The following is an 18,730-nucleotide window of genomic DNA, read 5'->3' on the forward strand; positions in this document are numbered from 1 at the left end:
TCTAAAAAGATGAATGAGGTAGGGTTGAGGAGGATCATTGTTTATCACGCTGATGTGACGCAACAGCTGATTGCCTCAGCAGCAACTTTAGAGACCAGAGTACAACTTTGGAAAGCAGGGATCTGTATATTTTCCAGTTCTGGAGACAGAATGGTTAGGGTCAACCTTAGCCGGTATATAGTGGATTAATAACGGAACAGCAAGCAATACAGAAGGGGCCAACAAATGTCATACCAGCATTTCTCAATGTTTTGCAGCCGTTGGTTGTGCTTGCATTATGGGGTATAATGCCGGACAGTAGAAGTTACAAAAAACACCCATCTTGTATGCTATCTGGAGTTCAGACGGTAGGAGCAAGACATTGTAGTTGGGTCAAATTTATTCAGTTTGGGCTTCTCCCGCTGCCTTTTCACTGCAATACCAGCTCTTCTGTTCACAGAAAAGGCTTAGGGTGTACAAGCTGTGCAAATGTTAAGAAAAAAAACATGGACACTGTAAAAGAATATTCCATGATGTCTCCGCTTTTCTTTTCTTGTTTGAACTACTCTGTAGGGTTGCGTGTCGACTGGATTTGAATGACTCTGCTTCTGATTTTGATAACGCTTATTGATTCCGGTTCTTAACGATTCGCAATTCCGATTCTTTGAGGGGCGGGGTCAAAACAGGTCACATGCTTATTTCACAGAAAAACTTTTCTTTTTAAAAACCTTTACACGGGTCATATTCAGTCATATTCATAATCACAGTTGACTTCGTACAGTTTATGGAACCTGTAAATTGATTTTGTACAGTTTAATTTGGTTGATGTTGTTCAATATGATTCAGTAATAATCCATTCATTCTTTTTTCATTCACATTAGTGTAACTGTAACACTGAAACCCGCCAAAATGACAACAGGCAACAGTTTAAAAACCAGTTAATTTACAGTTTAGGGAGCTGCAGCCCATGTGGGTGCTGATAGAGAGAGAAGTAGGAACCTTTGTGCGAATGTTCATCTATGAAAGACTACATTACAGTATTTGCACAAATTTGAGTTTTTTGCACTTCGATCTAGTTTGCTGTCTCGCTGTTAAGAACAAGACATTATTTAATTGTCACTGTCCTGATTGCGATGAAGTGCTGGCTGTTGACTGTGGGTTGACGGAGGAGGACGAGGCATATGAGGGACACCGGCACAACATGGTACACTCCTTGATTTGTATACCATGCTGGCGAAGGTGTTTAGTCCTGTTAGTAGTGCATCCTCCCTTGCACGAAATAGGTTTGGCACAGGTGTTGCACGTTGCCGACCCGTCATTTGTTTTTAGAACAAAATGAAGCCACGCTTTTGAGCGCTGGCTGCGATCCATGATGGTGCACGGCTCTACCCAGACTCATGTGCTCACTACTCTTATTGATCTTCCCACAAGCAAAAACAAAATTTATTGCTTTGCGCAGCGTCGCACAGTCCAGAAAAGGCACCGGTGTCCAGCTTAGGAGACGGGAAGACATGCATGCACTCATCTCACATGACTAGAGTCGCAGCCGAATAGCCAGGTCCTGGTACTGAAACTAGCGCAAGTGAAATTTGTTTAGGAACCGTTAAGCAGAATCCATCCATTATCCAAACCGCTTATCCTGCTCTCAGGGTCGCAGGGATGCTGGAGCCTATCCCAGCAGTCATTGGGCGGCAGGCAGGGAGACACCCTGGACAGGCTGTCATGCCATCACAAGGCTGACACACAGTCACACCTAGGGACAATTTAGTACGGCTGATTCACCTGACCTACATGTCTACCTGTCCTGGGTACGATGTTAAACTGCAACCATCAGGTCGTCGGCGACTAAACCGGCACCCCCCACTTCAACGCTTGGGGGGTTGCGAGGAAGGTGTGTGGACACCCAGCAGGACTAAAAACAAAACCTGTCAAAGGGCGGATTAGTTCCTCTGTGAACCAACGGCCATCCATACCTGGAGAGGAGATAGGGACCACCAGGTACGCCCCCTACTGAAACACAATGATGACTCAACCTGTTGAGGCATCAGCTGTGCTCCCACGACCTCCATAGGTTACGAAACTGATGATGATGATGACGACATGTCTTTGGACTGTGGGAGGAAACCAGAGCACGCGGAGGAAACCCATGCAGACATTGGGAGAACATGCAAACTCCACACAGAGGACGACCCGGGACAACCCCCCAAGGTTGGACCACCCCGGGGCTCAAACCCAGGAACTTCTTGCTGTGAGGCAACCGCGCTAGCCACTGCGCCACCGTGCCGCCCAAGAATAAGCAGAATCGAAATTAAAAATGTTCAGTGATTCCATCGGAATCGGAATTTCGGGACCGATTCTAACTTGGAACTGGTTCTCGGTGCCCAACTCTCCTACCCCGTAGAGCTACCACATTGTTGTGTGAAATACCCGCTTAAAATTCCAGTCTATAAGATCTTTCCACGTCAGGTAAAATCCAAAAACATCCCCACACACTTTTGTCTACATACAGCCACTCTGTACATAACACCAGGTAGCGGTGTTTTAGGCCTGCCTTGTGTCATAACCCAGACTTCCACAGACCAACCCAGAATTCCACACTAAGGAAAGCTGGAATAACCCCATCTGCCCACTTTAACATGAAGAGATGGACGAGCTGGCTTTGGTCGGACTTTGGGGAAAGAAAATTGGCTCTCCACTCTTTTTTTGAATATTCCCTCTCCGTAACGCATGGAGTGTCCCCTGAGATATTAAAAGGAAATTTTGCAACAGGCAATTTCCAGGTAAACCGTTTGTGTACCTGCTGCTGTGTGTATGTACACCTGCTCACTTGTCTGACAGCCAAGTGGCGTGGGCGGGAAGGAAGGGAAAAGGGGGGAATCTGGGAATCGGCTGTGCGGGGGTTACACAACTAAAAAAAATCAGTAGCAGCAGAGAGACAGCAAGGTCTCCTCTCTTGTTTGAATCAAGCCAAGATGAATTCATGAGCAGAAAATGTAGTTATTCCCAGCCAGCCTCGCTGGCATCCTTGAACCAAGTTTTCTTGCAACAACAAGCAGATATTCAGAGGCAAGTCAGCTTTAGGCAAAGTAAAAAGGGACTTGCTGTCAAAGAGACATCTGGCACCTTGGTGTGCCCTTGACTGGCACATCCATCAGTACTAGCTTCTTTACTGTGTGTGTGCATGTGTGCAAAAGAGTGAAAAAGTGTCTCTTTGTTTTTGCCTGTCAGTGTTTTTCAAAGGTTGGATGTGAGTCTGTGGTTGTTTGCAGACTTTAAGGAGTCAGACGTTGTGCTTATGAAACACAGTCGGTCACTCCCCTTAAAACCCCTCTGCTCGCCACACCGCTTGTCCTCCTTTCAACAGTCACCGCGGCGTCCGGCCTGTGGCGTGCTGTGCATACACGTGTATGAGTGGATGGGGGAAGGCAGTCAAGCCCTCGTCGAGCCACGCCCGAGTACACCGCTTTTGCCGGACAGGCCCCACCTCTGTTCCTCCACCGGCCTCATATCAGCTTCTCTAAAACCTGGCTCTGGCTCTCTCTCTTCCTCTCCCTTTTTATGCGTCTGTCTGACTGATTGAAACTTGACATTTCCATTAGTTACTTGCCAACAAGAGCTCTCGATTGGTCTCGGAAATTTTGAGGATGGGCCGGGTTTTTTGGGGAACCGGGACGTGGAAATGTCTGTCCTCCTGTCTTGTCAGTCATTTCGCTCGCCGGCTGACTCATTAAATAAACGTGGTGGTCTTAACGGTACACTATGGGAGCCCCAGTCCGTGAAGGTAATCAGTAAATATGCTAATGCCTGCTAAGCATTAGGCCAGCAAACCAGCACTATCACCCAGAGCCATTAACCCCCGGTATCTACCTCCCCCTCTCCCCTGGCCAGTTCTGGGGGCTTTGCAAATGAAAGCTGTAATTAATGAGGATGAAGAAACATAATTACACTCAACAAATGTTTTGAGGTGTGTGTGTGTATGTGTGCGTGTGTAATATGCCGTTTAACTGTGGCAGCGATCAAGATAGCAGTATTGCGGCAGGGCACACACACACACACACACACATTGTAACCTAATCTATTCTTGTCACCGTATCTTGCAGCCAGGCACAAGTGAGTGGGAAATGGCAGCGGGCGAATGAATGAATCAGCAGTGCTGCAGAGGGTTTGTCAGAACGCACTTTTATTCAGCCAGCCTTCATTAGGACTGCTGGTTCAGTTGGACCCGTGTGGCCAGCAACAGTAACAGCCATAACCTTACGAAGGAAGGAAGGAAGCATAGAAAGGAAAGCCTCCACAAGATGCTGTTTCACTCTGAAGTTGTGTTGTGTAGTCGGCAGCAGTAGCTCAGGAGGGTAGAGGAGGTCGTCTGGTAACCAGAGGGTCGGCTGGTTCCATCCTCGGCTCCTCCGGGCAAACATTTCAAGGTGTCCCTGAGCAGGACGCTTCAACTAGAACGACTGGGATTTCACTCCTACCTAAAACGACCATGGGCGGTGAAAATGACCGCCACGGTTTTTAAACTCTATATTCTGTCAAGATAAATACCCAGTTGAGATATCGATGCATTGCATATGTTAGTATGTCCGTTGTGAAACTGACACAAAAATTAACGTTTGAACAACTTTTAATACTATTTTTCGAACAATTCAAAATGGCGGCTGTCCAACGCCTGTAAATGCTGCAACGCCTCGGCGGCAGTTATGGCGGGTCTGTAACGGCGTCTGTACCCAGGCGTGTTGGCAATAATCGAAAATGAAGTTTAGACTATTTCTCTGCACCGGAGGACGCTAGTGTGTTTCTAGGACAGAGCGACGAACTTCACGAAGGAAATGATGCGACCAACACACATGACGTGACGCACGCGATGACGCGCAAATTACGAGCCGCCTTTTTGACCGCTCGTGGTCGTTTCAGGTAGATCTTATCATAACTTGTTTTTGTGTGTGCAATTGACCTAAAGCTCATTTTAATGCAAATATATGCAATTTTAGGGGCACTCGCGGAGCGGCAGGTCTGTGTCCTTTAAACTTTGAAAATCCAAAACCGTCGAAATGATGGCCTTGGTCGTTCTAGGGCTCTAACTGCTCCCGAGGAGCTGGTCGTTACCTCGCACGCACGCGTGTGTGTGTGAATGTGAGGCGTTCATTATGTATAAGGTGCTTCGAGTGGCTGCTGCAGCAAGAAACGCGCTATATAAATGCAGTCATTTCAAAAAAAATAATAATAATAATAATCGTTGGCCAAGGTAAATGCCCGGATCTTTGTATGGATTGCGTTGCTCTGTCATTTTCGTCAAGTAGAGCTATTTCATCCTCGCTGTAATGGGAAATCCAGTCCCATCCTGCACACAACGGAGGGCTTCGCAAGTGTGAGCAGCGCCAGTCTCGCATGCCTTTTTCGACACTCGATAAATGGAGCGTTTACTGAGAACAGCAGCGCCACAATTTGAAGTTTGGCTGTGTCGGGTACGGTTGTTTAGAAACACTCTTCTTTTTATCTGTGACAGTGCTGGCTGGTAAAAGCGGGTGATTTTCACCGTGTCCCTGTAAGTTCTATTTTCTACCTTTTCAAAAAGAAATCAGTTTTCCCCAAAGTTTTTTTTTTCTTGGGGGGGGTGGGGGGTAGAGTTTCTCATCTGTCTGTGTCTGAAAACAAAAAAATTGCTTGTCACATCGTTCCAACCAAAGGGTTTTGAACCTCAAGAGGCCAAGTCTGAACTCCGCGTAAGCTTGTGCTTCTCGAGACTAGAGTTGCATCATTAGCTCCATTGTGCTGTGGGCATCACTTCCTCTCGCTCCCGCTCTCGCTCCCTCTTTCAACTCGCGCGGCAGTGCTGACACTTTAATTCCTCCCCTCCCGACGCTGATAAATAAGACATGAACACTGTCCTCTTGCATCTGCGGCCGGCCCGTCACGCTCCGTGCACTCAACAAACTTGGTTACGGCGCTAATTTATTTCATTTCCCCCCCCCCCGTTATCCCTTCTCCAATGACAGGGGCGGAGGCGTGCGTGCAGGCGGGCGAGTGGACGCCCGAGAGCGAACACGAGGCTGGGGAAAGCCCACGGCGCAGCCACATCAACAGATGTGGCCTGGTAAGTGTCCCACATAGTGCGGTGCGCACGAAGTGAACAAAAGCGTGAGGCGAGCTCCCCGGAAACTTGCCAAATGTGTTCAGAAACAGTTATTGTTCAACAAAAGGACAGAGATTTTGTTTGCTGGTTACTAGGGCTGCCCCCTAACGTCCACCAAACGATAGTCGATGACAAGTGTCTCAGTTGACCAAGTTTCCATTGGTCGTTTTGTCACAGAAAAAAAAAAAAAAAACGTATAAGACGCTTGAAAAAAAAAGAAACCTGTATGAAACCTATGAGGGCTTTTAATTTGAAACGACAGACACATGAAGTGGCGACACTCAAAAATATCCAGTCTCCTGGATGGTGGTTCCAACACATTCAGAGTCATCGTTCCTGACCTCTTTTTGCCAGTTTCGTTAAGGGGCAGCTCACTTTGTGCGTGCGCTTGTAAAAATCACATTTTAAGGGCTCATTACAGTTTTGTATTTCTCTGTAATGTACCACCGTGCTAACGTAGGGCTAGCGTAGCGGTCTATTCCGGTGCCTACCAACACAGGGATCACCGGTTCGAATCCCCATGTTACCTCTGGCTTGGTCGGGCGTCCCTACAGACACGGTTGGCTGTGTCTGCGGGTGGGAAGCCGGATGTGGGTATGTGTCCTGGTCGCTGCACTAGCGCCTCCTCTGATCGGTCGGGGCGCCTGTTCGGGGGGTAACTGGGGGGGGGGAATAGCGTGATCCTCCCACACGCTACATCCCCCTGGTGAAACTCCTCACTGTCAGGTGAAAAGAAGCGGCTGGCGACTCCACATGTATCGGAGGAGGCATGTGGTAGTCTGCAGCCCTCCCCGGATCGGCAGAGGGGGTGGAGTAGCGACCGGGATGGCTCGGAAGTGTGGGGTAATTGGCCAAGTACAGTTGGGAGAAATCCATCCATCCATCCATCCGTTATCTGACCCGCTTATCCTGCTCTCAGGGTCACGGGGATGCTGGAGCCTATCCCAGCAGTCATTGGGTGGCAGACGGGGAGACACCCTGGACAGGCCGCCAGGCCATCACAGGACCCCCCCCCCCCACACACACACACACATACAGTCATGTTTCACTATCCTTGTGCATGTTTCACTAACCTTAACCTCTCATTGACTACATTCATTTCCTAGCCCTTAACCCTAACCTTACCCATGCAAACTACATGCCTAACCCTAAGTCTTGCCCTACCTTAACCTATCCCTAATTCTAACCGTAACCCTAAAACCAACTCCTAATCCTAAAGTAGACCCTTTTCAAGGTATGTCCTGTCAGGTTTTGCTATCCTTGTGTGGACATTTGGTCCGCACAAGGATAGCTAAACATGTACACACACACACACACACACATTCATACCTAGGGACAATTTAGTACGGCTGATTCACCTGACCTACATGTCTTTGGACTGTGGGAGGAAACCGGAGCCCCCGGAGGAAACCCACACAGATATGGGGAGAACATGCAAACTGCACACAGAGGATGACCTGAGACGACCCCCCAAGGTTGGACTACCCTGGGGCTCGAACCCAGGACCTCCTCGCTGTGAGGCGACTGCGCTAACCACTGCGCCAGCGTGCCGCCCAATTAGGAGAAAAAGGGTGGGAAAAAAAAACAGTTACTTATAACATTCCTTCTCAGCTCCGGAACTCGAACCGTTTTCCCCCAAAAAATATATAGTTCATATTTAAATAATTAACATCAAACGTGTGACGACTTGTTGACAAATGGCTCGAACTAAGAACTACCAGTCGACTGGGGAACTCTTTGGTCGGGGGCAGCCCTAGTGATTACCTAGTCACGTCTTGAAGGATAGTAGTGCATGGAGAGGTTCAACGGAGTCTTGCAACTATCCCCAATTTGTAGTCGGAACAATAAAGGGACAAGACGGTTGCAAATCCCCCCCACTCTTTTTGCTTTGTACTTCTCTCTTTTTTCCTATGCACAGGAAAACACTCACTACAGATAAGAATGTTTGTGATGTTAAAAGACACACGTATGCATAAACACACACACACTACACACAGGGGGGGGGGGGCAAATCCAGAGTGGAATCAGTGAACTCTTGAGAACCAATTTATGCCCAGAAGCAATTGAACTCATTGATGCTGTGAATAGGACGGCCTCCAGTGGCCCAACTCAAAGCCGCCTTTAACAGCAGCAAGGCTCAGAAGTCCAGACCCGAAATGAACTATACCGCTAAAAGTTGTCCCCTGGCCTTTTCAAGAGGAGAGTCACTTCAGAGCTGCCAGGCACACATGCGGGCAGACACATGAGCCACACCCGTGTTGTCATACGGCGGGGAAAGAGGTGCAGGCAGTGCAGTGATTCAGCATTTAAATGGATCCTAAATGAAGGGGGGGTACAGAGTTTGAGCCTACTGCTGCTGTTTTCGTTGGGACTTTGAGGGGTGGTTTTTGCTGCAGCTCCCGCTGAATGATTAACATCTTTTAAATGCAGGAGGATAACCGGTGACTGTTTTTCTTCGGCGCCGGGCCTTTGGTGCACCAGAAAGTGCCAATTTGGAACGAGAGTGAATCGTTTCAAACGTCTCCAGCAGCGTGCCAGTTACCTTAAAGCTTTGTGTTTTTTTCTTCCTCATTACCAGCTCCCGCCGTTGTTCGACGGCTGTTTCTTCTTCTTCCTTGGCACCTTTGAGAATCCCCCTAAACAGGAGCTCGCCCAGCTGCTCAGGGAGGGAGGAGGCCAGCTCCTGTGCCGGCAGCCCAAGCCCGACAGCGACGTCACACAGACGCTGAACACTGCCGCCTACCACGCCGCGCCGGGCTCCGACCAGGCGCTGTGCACCCAGTACATCCTCTATGACCCCAAGGGACCCCACAGGCCCGCTGTGGTCAAGCGTGGCAAGGTGTGGTCAGCCCCCTCAACCTGGCTTATTGAATGCATCGCTGCCTTTCGCCTCCTCCCCGTGCCTGATCCTCCACCGAAATGAAACCACCATCTTAACTGAGAGTCACTGAAAAAAAAACAAACCTCTTAAAGAAATCCAAGTGTCAGTTGCTTATGAAGTAATTCTTGTTTTTGATTTATCAGTATGTGTGACGATGCAGTATCTGTGTCTGTAGCCTTACAGTACTGTAGTATTGTGAGGTTGTAAGTACTAGTAGGAGTTCAGCATTCACAACTGTGTGTTTGAGATTTTGTGGTTGGCATTTGACAACGTGACCTTATGTCAACCCGCAACATAGTCCACATTGTGGACTAATGACCCAAAACCAGGAAAACTGTCAAATACGAACAGTAACAGTGGAAATACTAGAATTAACAGTTCATCTGTTGCACACAAAAAAAAGTTGCGTTAAAACTGTTAAAAAATAAACGTTCTTTTTTCACATCTGGATCAGATTGTCCGTTAATATGTCGACTCAACAAGAGAAAATTCCATCCACCAGAAAGATAATTACCTAATTGAAAAGGTCTATTATAGTGAGTCCCAGAAAAGATTGATCGAGAAGCAAGAGGAAGTATAGAATAGGAAAAGGGAAACCGTTTATTGTTTCCTCGCGTCAGCACTTGTTCTAGAAAAGCTACAAAAAAAAAAAAACCTTTTCTTTTCGCTTCGTCGTTGCCAGAAGTGTGCGTCTGTGGGGCTCTGCGTGTATCTGCTCTTCAGCGCCGCTGGTTGCAAGGCTGCATATTTCTGGCCTCGTGTCCCTAGAGATCCTCCACTGGCCATCTCCCAAGATGCCATTTTCAATGGGATTAGTCAGGGATGGGCCTAATTGCTATTGATTGCTGCGTGCTGCATTAAATTGCTTCCTCCTTCCCGTCCGTGATGGGGAGGTGGGAGAGGGCAATTAGCGGTACGGACAGGACAGAAGCCCAGGCTGGCTAGTAATGAAATGGAATAAGGGATTGAACCTGCGAGTAATGCCCTTTAACTCCCTGAGTTGTGCAACACCCTCAGGCTTATCTCCTCTTTCTGTCTTGCTTCTGCCTCACGCGGTGCACATTTCACTTTCCTTATTCATCAAGCTCAGAATGTAGCACACCTGCATGAAAGTTCCTCAGGGTCGGCTTCAATCTCAGAGTGACAGTAGTTCGCATGTGGTAGGCCGGTATGTAGCATGATTGTCTTAGCAATTTTGGAGTGGTCCTGGATTCAGGTAGATTTGTTTTTGCAACATGGTGCAGGCTATATGATTGGATTTCGACTACCGCGCTGCCCTCGGTGTAGATGCCATCTCGGACGCAGCTAGGAATGGCACGTGTGCAGTATTTCTTTGCTAGTTGTGCTGTTCAGTCACCCTGAGGGGCAGCAAACATCGATGCCCTCCTGTGCGAAGGATATTACGACTACAAAAGAAAGAAATCCACTCGGGTTTTGCTGTATAACACTTCTTTTTGAGTCTATTTAACAAAATAGGTTTTGTCTCCATAAATAATACACATTTTCTTGTTTGGTTTTTTTTTTTTTGTCCACCTCAGTTCAGAATACACAGTTATAGCCTACGTTCAAAGATATTTACAAGTGCACAACATAAGGAGCACCAAGGGGGTGTGCGTGGCCTTGCTTTCTTACACAGTATGACGTGTTTTCATACAAGCCAATCCAACACTTTACGTTAAATATGAATGTGCCCACTTATAATCCCACTCTTTCTCCGTAACAGACCCTTGGTGCCCCCAAAAATTAATACAATTGATTGTATAATAACAAGTGTTTCCTTATCCCAGAAACTACTCTGTTGATTTTCAGGCACACCATGTAACAGTTTATTTAAAAAAAAGAACAATCTTTCATAGCGTCCAGCTACAGGTAAGTCGGTGTCTCGAGGCAAAAGCAAATGAACACCCTTACAAAAATGCCCATGTACAAGCATGTGGTTGAGATGGGTGGGGGTGGAAGGGGCCGGGGGGGGGGTCATGTAAATTTGAAAACACATTCAGGAATGGACACGACACTCACGTTTCTTGGCAGGGATGAAAGCCCGCTTCCAACGACCTATCGTGGAGAAAGGTCGTCTCCACAGGTTTGCTCAGTCTGTTAATTCGCCGGAGGCTACGTGGTCATATTTACACGGGAAGTTAAGACAATTTTGTTATGCTCGGTGACAGATCTGGCCTTATCGTGGACGTCACATATTTCATGGTTTCTCTGTGGGCAAGCACGAGGAACAAGACGTGTGCCACAGAGATCTTTTTGTGTCAGCAGTGCAAATGAAATCTGTTTCTTCCATGTCAAAAAAAGTGATATAAACTATCCACGTTCTTCCATGTGAGGAGTCTTAATTCTTGGGAAATCATGGTACTTAATTCTGGGTTATTCATATCGCTCTTTGAAGAATCCACCAAAAAACCCCATAATCTATTAGACGCAATACCTCGTCTCCGTCCTCCTACGGTCTCTAATCAGAGTTCTGAAACTAAGTTTTGTGAAAACTCCTTTAATGAACTGACCTATTTCTTTCAGTGCACATGAACTTGCGCACCAGCGGGAAAAAAAATAAAGTCTTCCTCAGTGCCTCTTCTCCCATTCACCAGAGACAAAAGTGTGGATCCTCCTTCAGTTTATCTAATATTGTTACTTGCATTCAGCATATAAAATGTAGTTTACCTTCCAGCTGTTGTTGATTTTTGTAAACCACAAGACTTGATTGTGTAGAGGAATGGTTAGGCACAGCCTATTGGTCCTACGCCTTGTCGATGTCACCTACATGTCATCCTTCTCACTGTCACTCGGTTGTTTCAGAAAGCATGGGCTTGCTGCTAGTGGGCTGCAGATTGGTTATAAGAACCAAAGCGGAGCCTCTGTGAACGTAGCAGTGGCTCACGACGAGACAAAACAAACCATATGAGACTCGGGAGCAGAGTCCACTAGATGGACAGACCTTTATGAGGTCCAAGTTGCCTTGTTGCACCTTCAGAAAAAATCAGCATGCTATCTGCCATCTTTTCTGGCTCTGCTAATGTCTGTGATATAAATTTTTAGAGCCATATTTTGATATGGTCAAACTGGTCCTTAATCCTTCTGACTCACCCTTCTGGCTGTGACCAGATATTAAGGATTGGTTTCCCAGACACAAATTAGGTCCTGGACTAAACTGACTTTTTCTATAGAGAGCCTCCAATCAAAATTCTGTTTACTCCAGGACCTGGGCTTAATCTGTATCTGGGGACCTGGCTCTGAAAGTCATACAGTCAGAAACTACAGCTCGTGTTGCACGACAGCACATCAGCATGCCGAAGAGCACAAAGGAAATAGCACTTGACATTTAAGCTGTCGGTACCGAGCTGGAGGCCATGTTAAATGATCTCAGCAGTAGAAACATGGCGTCCTTACAAGCAGGAGTTCCCTTTGAGGTCTACCAAATGGAAAACTAAAAATGATTTAAAGTAATTAGGATGGAAAAAGTAAGCAGGCTCATAAAAGGTTTGAAGTATTGAGCATTAGCAATAGCTAAGCATAGATATTGATCTTTTGCAATATGAATATGCAGACCAGCCGGTCTAAAGCCAGACCGATGAGGCCTGTCGTCTTGGTGAACGACACTAAATCAATGCAGCTTAATGATGGAAATGACCTGAGCTACAGTGGTGCACCCGAGATTGGACTCCACCCACAATTCGTTCAATTCCCTGACTTTGCCCTGCCATTACATGACAGTTTTTGCAGACTACGATTCTTTCAAAAACGTGTTTCGGGGGCTGCTAAGGTAATGTATTATTCTGCCACATCTTTAGTCAGGGGTCCTCATTTTGTGTTCATTTCTGTCTCATTACGGAGCGCTGGGAGCCGTTATTAAGTAGCCCATCCATCACAGTCGAGGAATGGGGTATAAAAGGTTAACAGGGAAGAATTTTCTGAAAATAGAAAAAAAAAAGTTACAAGTGATAAATGGGCTGGGCCCACTGGAATTCACCTTTGAATTAATGACTAGTATTTAGCATCTCAAAAAGCAGTGATGTTTTGAACCCAGGCAGTGCTTATTAATTTGAGCTGAATGCTATTATGGCAGAGCTCTGGTTTTAGGCATCTGCATGCCATTAGTCACCAAAAAAGATCCAGTACACAGGGATCGCCGGTTCAAATCCCCGTGTTACCTCCGGCTTGGTCGGGCATCCCTACAGACACAACTGGCCGTGTCTGCGGGTGGGAAGCCGGATGTGGGTGTGTGTCCTGGTCGCTGCATTAGCGCCGCCTCTGGTCGGTCGGGGCGCCTGTTCGGGGGGAGGGGGAACTGGGGGGGAATAGCATGATCCTCCCACGTGCTACATCCCCCTGGCGAAACTCCTCACTGTCAGGTGAAAAGAAGCGGCTGGCGACTCCACATGTGTCGGAGGTGGCATGTGGTAGTCTGCAGCCCTCCCCGGCTCAGCAGACGGGGTGGAGCAGCGACTGGGACGGCTCGGAAGAGGGGGGTAATTGGCTGAGTAAAATTGGGGAGGAAAAGGGGGGGGGTCAAAGGTCAAAAAGACATGCATGTTAGGGTTAATACTCCTGTCTGTGCCCCTGACCGAGGCATGGCAAGACGACCTGGAGTTGGCTCCCGGGTGCTGCACGGCGGCTGCCCACTGCTCCTAGCTACACCGCTAGGATGGGTTAAATGCAGAGAGGAATTTTCCCCTGGGGCTCAATAAAGTGCCCCCCCCCCCCCCAATCCAGTAATTGTCACTGGTCAACTATGAGGTTGCTGTTCCATGTTTGCTCCTAATTCAGCGGCATAGATCTACTTGAAAGCCACTTTATCTGGCATTGTATTCTTACAATGAATGTGTTCTCTGCATTTAACCCATCCTATTGTATAGGAGCAGTGGGCAGCCGCAGCACCCGGGGAACAACTCCATTTCTTTCCACTGCCTTGGTCAGGGGCACAGGCAGGAGTATTAACCCTAACATGCATGTCTTTTTGATGGTGGTAGGAAAGCAGAGCGCCCAGAGGAAACCCACGCAGACACAAGGAGAACGTGCAAACACCACACAGAAAGGGCCTGGGGTTCGAACCCAGGACCTTCTTGCTGCGAGGCAACAGTGCTAACCACCGGGTCGCCAATACTTCTGCACCTATTTGGATTACTGAGTCAGCACCGAGTGATTAGCCTCGAACACTGCTTGACAAAGTGCTACGGGGCACATACGACCACGGTTTCTTTCTCCCACAAGAGGCGTGTACTGTACTTTAACTAGACCAGGGCTCGGCAACCTTTGCTATCAAAAGAGTCATTTTTGGCCAAATAATAAACTGTCAGGAGCCACAAAACATATTTGAGCTTTATAATGAAGGTAACAATCTATTGACTCCAAATTAGCCTATCAACATTACTAATAGGTCTAATAGGTCCACATGTGACTGCTCTGCAAGTGGGCTAGTGATGATTTTTTTTGGGTGCTTAAACTTTCTTTCATCGCATTTATGAAATTATAGAATTACAATGAAGAAAACTGTTTACATCTTTTGTTATTTTTATTGGGGGGGGGCTATTACCAACAAAGCACAAAACTGAACAAAAGTGCAGTTCAGTGTGAGGTACTCCTCTTTTCCTCAGCCACGTATCTCAACCCTCAGGCCTGAGCATGAAACACAACAGCTAAGGGTCATTCACTTCATTGACAAAACCACAAGTTGCTGAAACGGATCCTCTGATGCAGAACAGCAGCGCATTAAAGGACCGAGTTCTCACCCGTTTTAGTGTGATTTCTGTTCCCGGACGTCACTGCAGATCTTCTCTATCTGGGCTGTCCTGCAGCCTCTCTCATCGGTGAGGCTCGTGCGGTTCAGGGGTCGGCAACCTTTTGGATGTCCCGTGCCACTTTATAAAATTAAAAAAAAAGAGCATTTGCCTATTTGCATGGATAAGAACACACGCTGGCCGCTGGCTGGCGGGTCTGACCCTTTAGTCTAGCGGTTAGCGAGGTCTTCTGCGGTGCGGGCGATGCGGGTTCGCGTCCCGGCCGCGGCAGTTCCTGTGGTTGCGTTGTCCCCCGAATTCGCTACAATATTATTTGTGCAAATGTATGAAAATTGCCAGGGCGCAAAAGAAAATGAATTCAATCTTACCAATTTAGCGTGACTTGTTTGTCTTAATATCTGGTAACCCACTTCTAGACGTAGAACGTCGTTTACATCCACAAGGGGTGTAGCACCAAATTCTGGGCCCTGTACACAAGCGGTCTCTGTGGGCCCCTTTGCTCTCGTCTCTCACGCATCACTTTTTTGAGTTCTAGCATACTGTATATTATTTACCTGAATGTATTTCTGATTTTTCCCTTTCCCAATTTAGTGGCCAATCGATCCCTATTTTTAATTCAAACACCCACCCTCGTGACAAGGCGACTCCAGGCCGAACCACTGCTTTTTCCGACACACCCAGAGACGCATTCATGTGACGAACACAAGCCGACTCCGCCCCCCTCCCGAAGACAGCGCTGCCAATGATTGCTGCTTCATCGAGTCCGGCCATAGTCGGATCTGACGAGACCGGGGCGCGAACCCCTGGTCCCCAGTGGGCAACTGCGTCGACACAAAGCCGACGCTTAGACCGCTACACCACCGCGGACTCCCTACTGTATATTATTTACAATCAAAACACATTCATCTATTTTAACCTAACCTTAACCTACCTTGCACACCTGTCCTAGCTCACCTTTCTTTTGAAGGAAATTACTCAACAGTTGTTTGCCCTCATTTTGCCTTCTCTCTCCTTTCCCTTTTCTTCTCTGGAACTCGGGTTTTGCTTTCTTTGGGAAGCGCGCGACTCTGTCCGTGCTCGTGTCAACGGTCACTCGCGACGGGACCAGATGAGCTGCGTTGAGAGCTGCGCGTGAGGGGCGGACCAAACCATTTTGCACCTTTTGTAAGGGGCGAGAGGGGCCTCCGCTGTTTTCTTTTAAGTCCCCCAACCGATGTATCGAGCCGATTTTAACTGAAGTTGTGACACTAATTAGTTAGAAATCAGAGGGAGGGGGCGGGGCATGATAGGCTACGTCACTTGTGTGCGCGCGCTTGCTGTCGAAAACAATGGTGTAGTTTGAGACTTGTTAATTATTTCGGTATTATTTTACATCGAATTGTTCATTTGCCACTAGGCCATGTTTTGTATTAAAGGTTTTTTATTTTTATTTTAAAAAAGTATGTTAAAAATATTTTACTGACTCGCTCCACGCGCCCGTGGCAATGGCTCGTACGCCTCCATGGGCACGCGTGCCGTAGGTTGCCGACCCCTGAGTCTTAGTTCATGGTTGAGGTGGGAGACTCCAGACTAACCACCGCTGTTCAGACTTGGCAAAATTTAGAGGGAAGGGCGCCGGCTGTGATGCACCTTCAGCTGACGAAATATTAAAACTGTTTTTTTTTAATTATTTTATTCAATGTGGAGAACGTAAGAATAACTGTAGACCTACATAAGTGAGAAATGAAAATACCCATTATTCATTTCTATATAATTTTTGTCAAAGCCACTGGAGAGGGGCGAAAGAGCCCTAACTAGTCCATCGACGCTGGTCCGCATTGTATCATGACCCATGGAAGTACTGTCAGTACCGCCACTGGTGGTGAGTCAGGGCTAAACGGGCCATAAGGCTGCAAGCTTATGGCCATTACATAGTGATGCAACACATTTCTGCACAGTGGTCATAAAAACCCAATATTCACATAATAACCAAAGCCAAAAGTTTATTGTGCGCTTGCACCCTCAGCAACCCCTGATGCCACGCCAGTGGCTTCGGTTATATTCGAGTTAGACGGGTTAGCGTTTAGTGACGTCATTTTGTGCATTCGAGGAATCTCGAGGTCCTTCGGTCCCCATGGCTCCTTGCACACTGAGAGTTGGTGGAATGACAACGAGTTGTAAATGCAGCACTAAGGGGGGGACATATAGGGTTAATAACCTTAATAATGAAAACAGCCCCGGGAATTAATTGAGACAACAGGGCTGTAGCCAGCCTACTGAATAGGGGGGGGGGGTTGTTTCTTCCCAAAAAAAAGTGGACTTCCTTGTTCCCAGCATGGGATATCGTATGCAGGCTGGCCTTTGACCTACCGTGGCTATGACTGCACTATACTTTACAGTACAACGAACTTCTTATTCAGTGGAAAGGTTGTGAAAAAGGGGATATGTCCGGCTTAAAAGCGTCATGTGGTGGCAAATCTGATCCAGCTCGTTCCTAAGGTAATCACTGCTTGATTTCATGAACTGAATACACTTGAGTTAGACTAATTTTTGGTTGAACAACCCAACCAGACCTTCCCTTGGGCTGGGCCCGGGTAATAACCTTTTGCTCGGTTATGTAGCTCCGGCCGCGGTTACACGCCGCCCTAGTTGAGAAATATGCAGATATCCGGAGGAGGTGACAAGACGGAAAAGCTGCCGGGTAATCTGCAGCAGAAGGGAAGAGCATAACGGCTCTCTGATTCCTAACAAGCGCCTTGCCGGCTTAAGAGCTTCACAGGCTGGTGAACAGATCAACACTTAACACTGGCGCCGAAGCAACACCAACTGTTGAAGGAAGGGGTGTGTTCCTGTACACGTGTTCATTCATGGTTGCACGGGAAGGCTGTGGGGGAAGGACCGGGACGTGCTCGTGTTCGCTCTGGCGGGAGCGCTCCGCATGCAGCGGCGCCAAATGCCCAGCCGGGGGGTTTATCACAGAATACTCCTCGATTAAGGGCATTTAAAGAAGGCCGTTCTCGGCTCGCTGACCGCTCTGACAGGTTCGAGGCCTTGGCGAGGCTGTTTTGTTGGATATGGACGCGGGAGAAACCTAGTACAGGAGGACTAAGCCAAGGGGGATTACACGCCCTGTGTTCACGCGTTCTGGCAATATTTGAGGCCTACCCCTTTTGTAAGGCCACGTGTTTTCAACGTGGCGTTGCAGTGGTCGCTGGCAACCTCTTCTTGCCGTTTCCCAAACTCCACCATCTACCCCCATCACCGACGCTGTCCTTGCAAAGAGAGAAACACGACAACCATGACATGGGCGTTTACACGAGAGGGTCTGAGGGAACTTTTAATACTCATGGTAACATGGAAATGGTTAGCGTGGGCTCCTGCTTTTAGCCAAACCCCAAAAACAACAACAAAAAAAAGGTACTCGGGGCACAACGGCTGATGTGAAATGTGAAACACAAGCACGGCTCTGCAGCGCCGCCGTCAGTATTGATCCCTACAAGGGGGGGGGGGGACAAAACAAAAACGCAATAAGTTGTGTGCTTAAGTGTTTTCCTGCTGAGGCAATTTTTTTTTTTTTGTTGGTTTTTTTTTTCACAACACCCGTGTGACGGCGAGAGACAACGACAACAAGCAGAGTACACAGAAAAAGGAACCGAGCAACTCAATAACGCCAATGATTAGGAGCGGGTTGGTGAAATTCATAAATTCGTAAGGGTTTTTTTGTGTGTGTGTGTTTGTGTGTGTGTGTGTGTGAAAGCAGCAAGTCAAGCAAGTCAATCTCTGAAAATATATCGTACAGTTAAACCGGAGGGCGGAAAGAGTCTCAAAAGTTCCGTCTTCCTTGGAGCGGCTAAAATTGTTTTTGTTTTTGTTTTCTTTGTGTGTGTGTGTGTGTGTGTGTGTGTGTGTGTGTGTGTTGGGGGGGGAGGGGCCTCGCGAGAAGCATCCCCGTTACTATTTCCGGTCTCAGGTCGCTTAGGAATCATCCTCCTGTCCTGTCAATCATACAAAATGGGC

At 47.6% G+C, this 18,730-nt stretch overlaps 1 protein-coding gene across 1 annotated transcript in view; it reads left to right on the forward strand.

Moving 5' to 3' along the window:
- Positions 1 to 9,035, forward strand: part of bard1 (BRCA1 associated RING domain 1) — a 56,189-nt gene extending 47,154 nt beyond the window's left edge. The window contains exons 10-11 of the mRNA XM_056288935.1: positions 5,976 to 6,073; positions 8,691 to 9,035. Of these exons, the coding sequence (XP_056144910.1) occupies positions 5,976 to 6,073; positions 8,691 to 9,035 (443 nt within the window). The remainder of the gene's footprint in view (positions 1 to 5,975; positions 6,074 to 8,690) is intronic.
- Positions 9,036 to 18,730: the final 9,695 nt, after the last annotated feature.

This window comes from Lampris incognitus, chromosome 11 (assembly GCF_029633865.1).
Source record: "Lampris incognitus isolate fLamInc1 chromosome 11, fLamInc1.hap2, whole genome shotgun sequence".
NCBI classification, from domain to species: domain Eukaryota; kingdom Metazoa; phylum Chordata; class Actinopteri; order Lampriformes; family Lampridae; genus Lampris; species Lampris incognitus.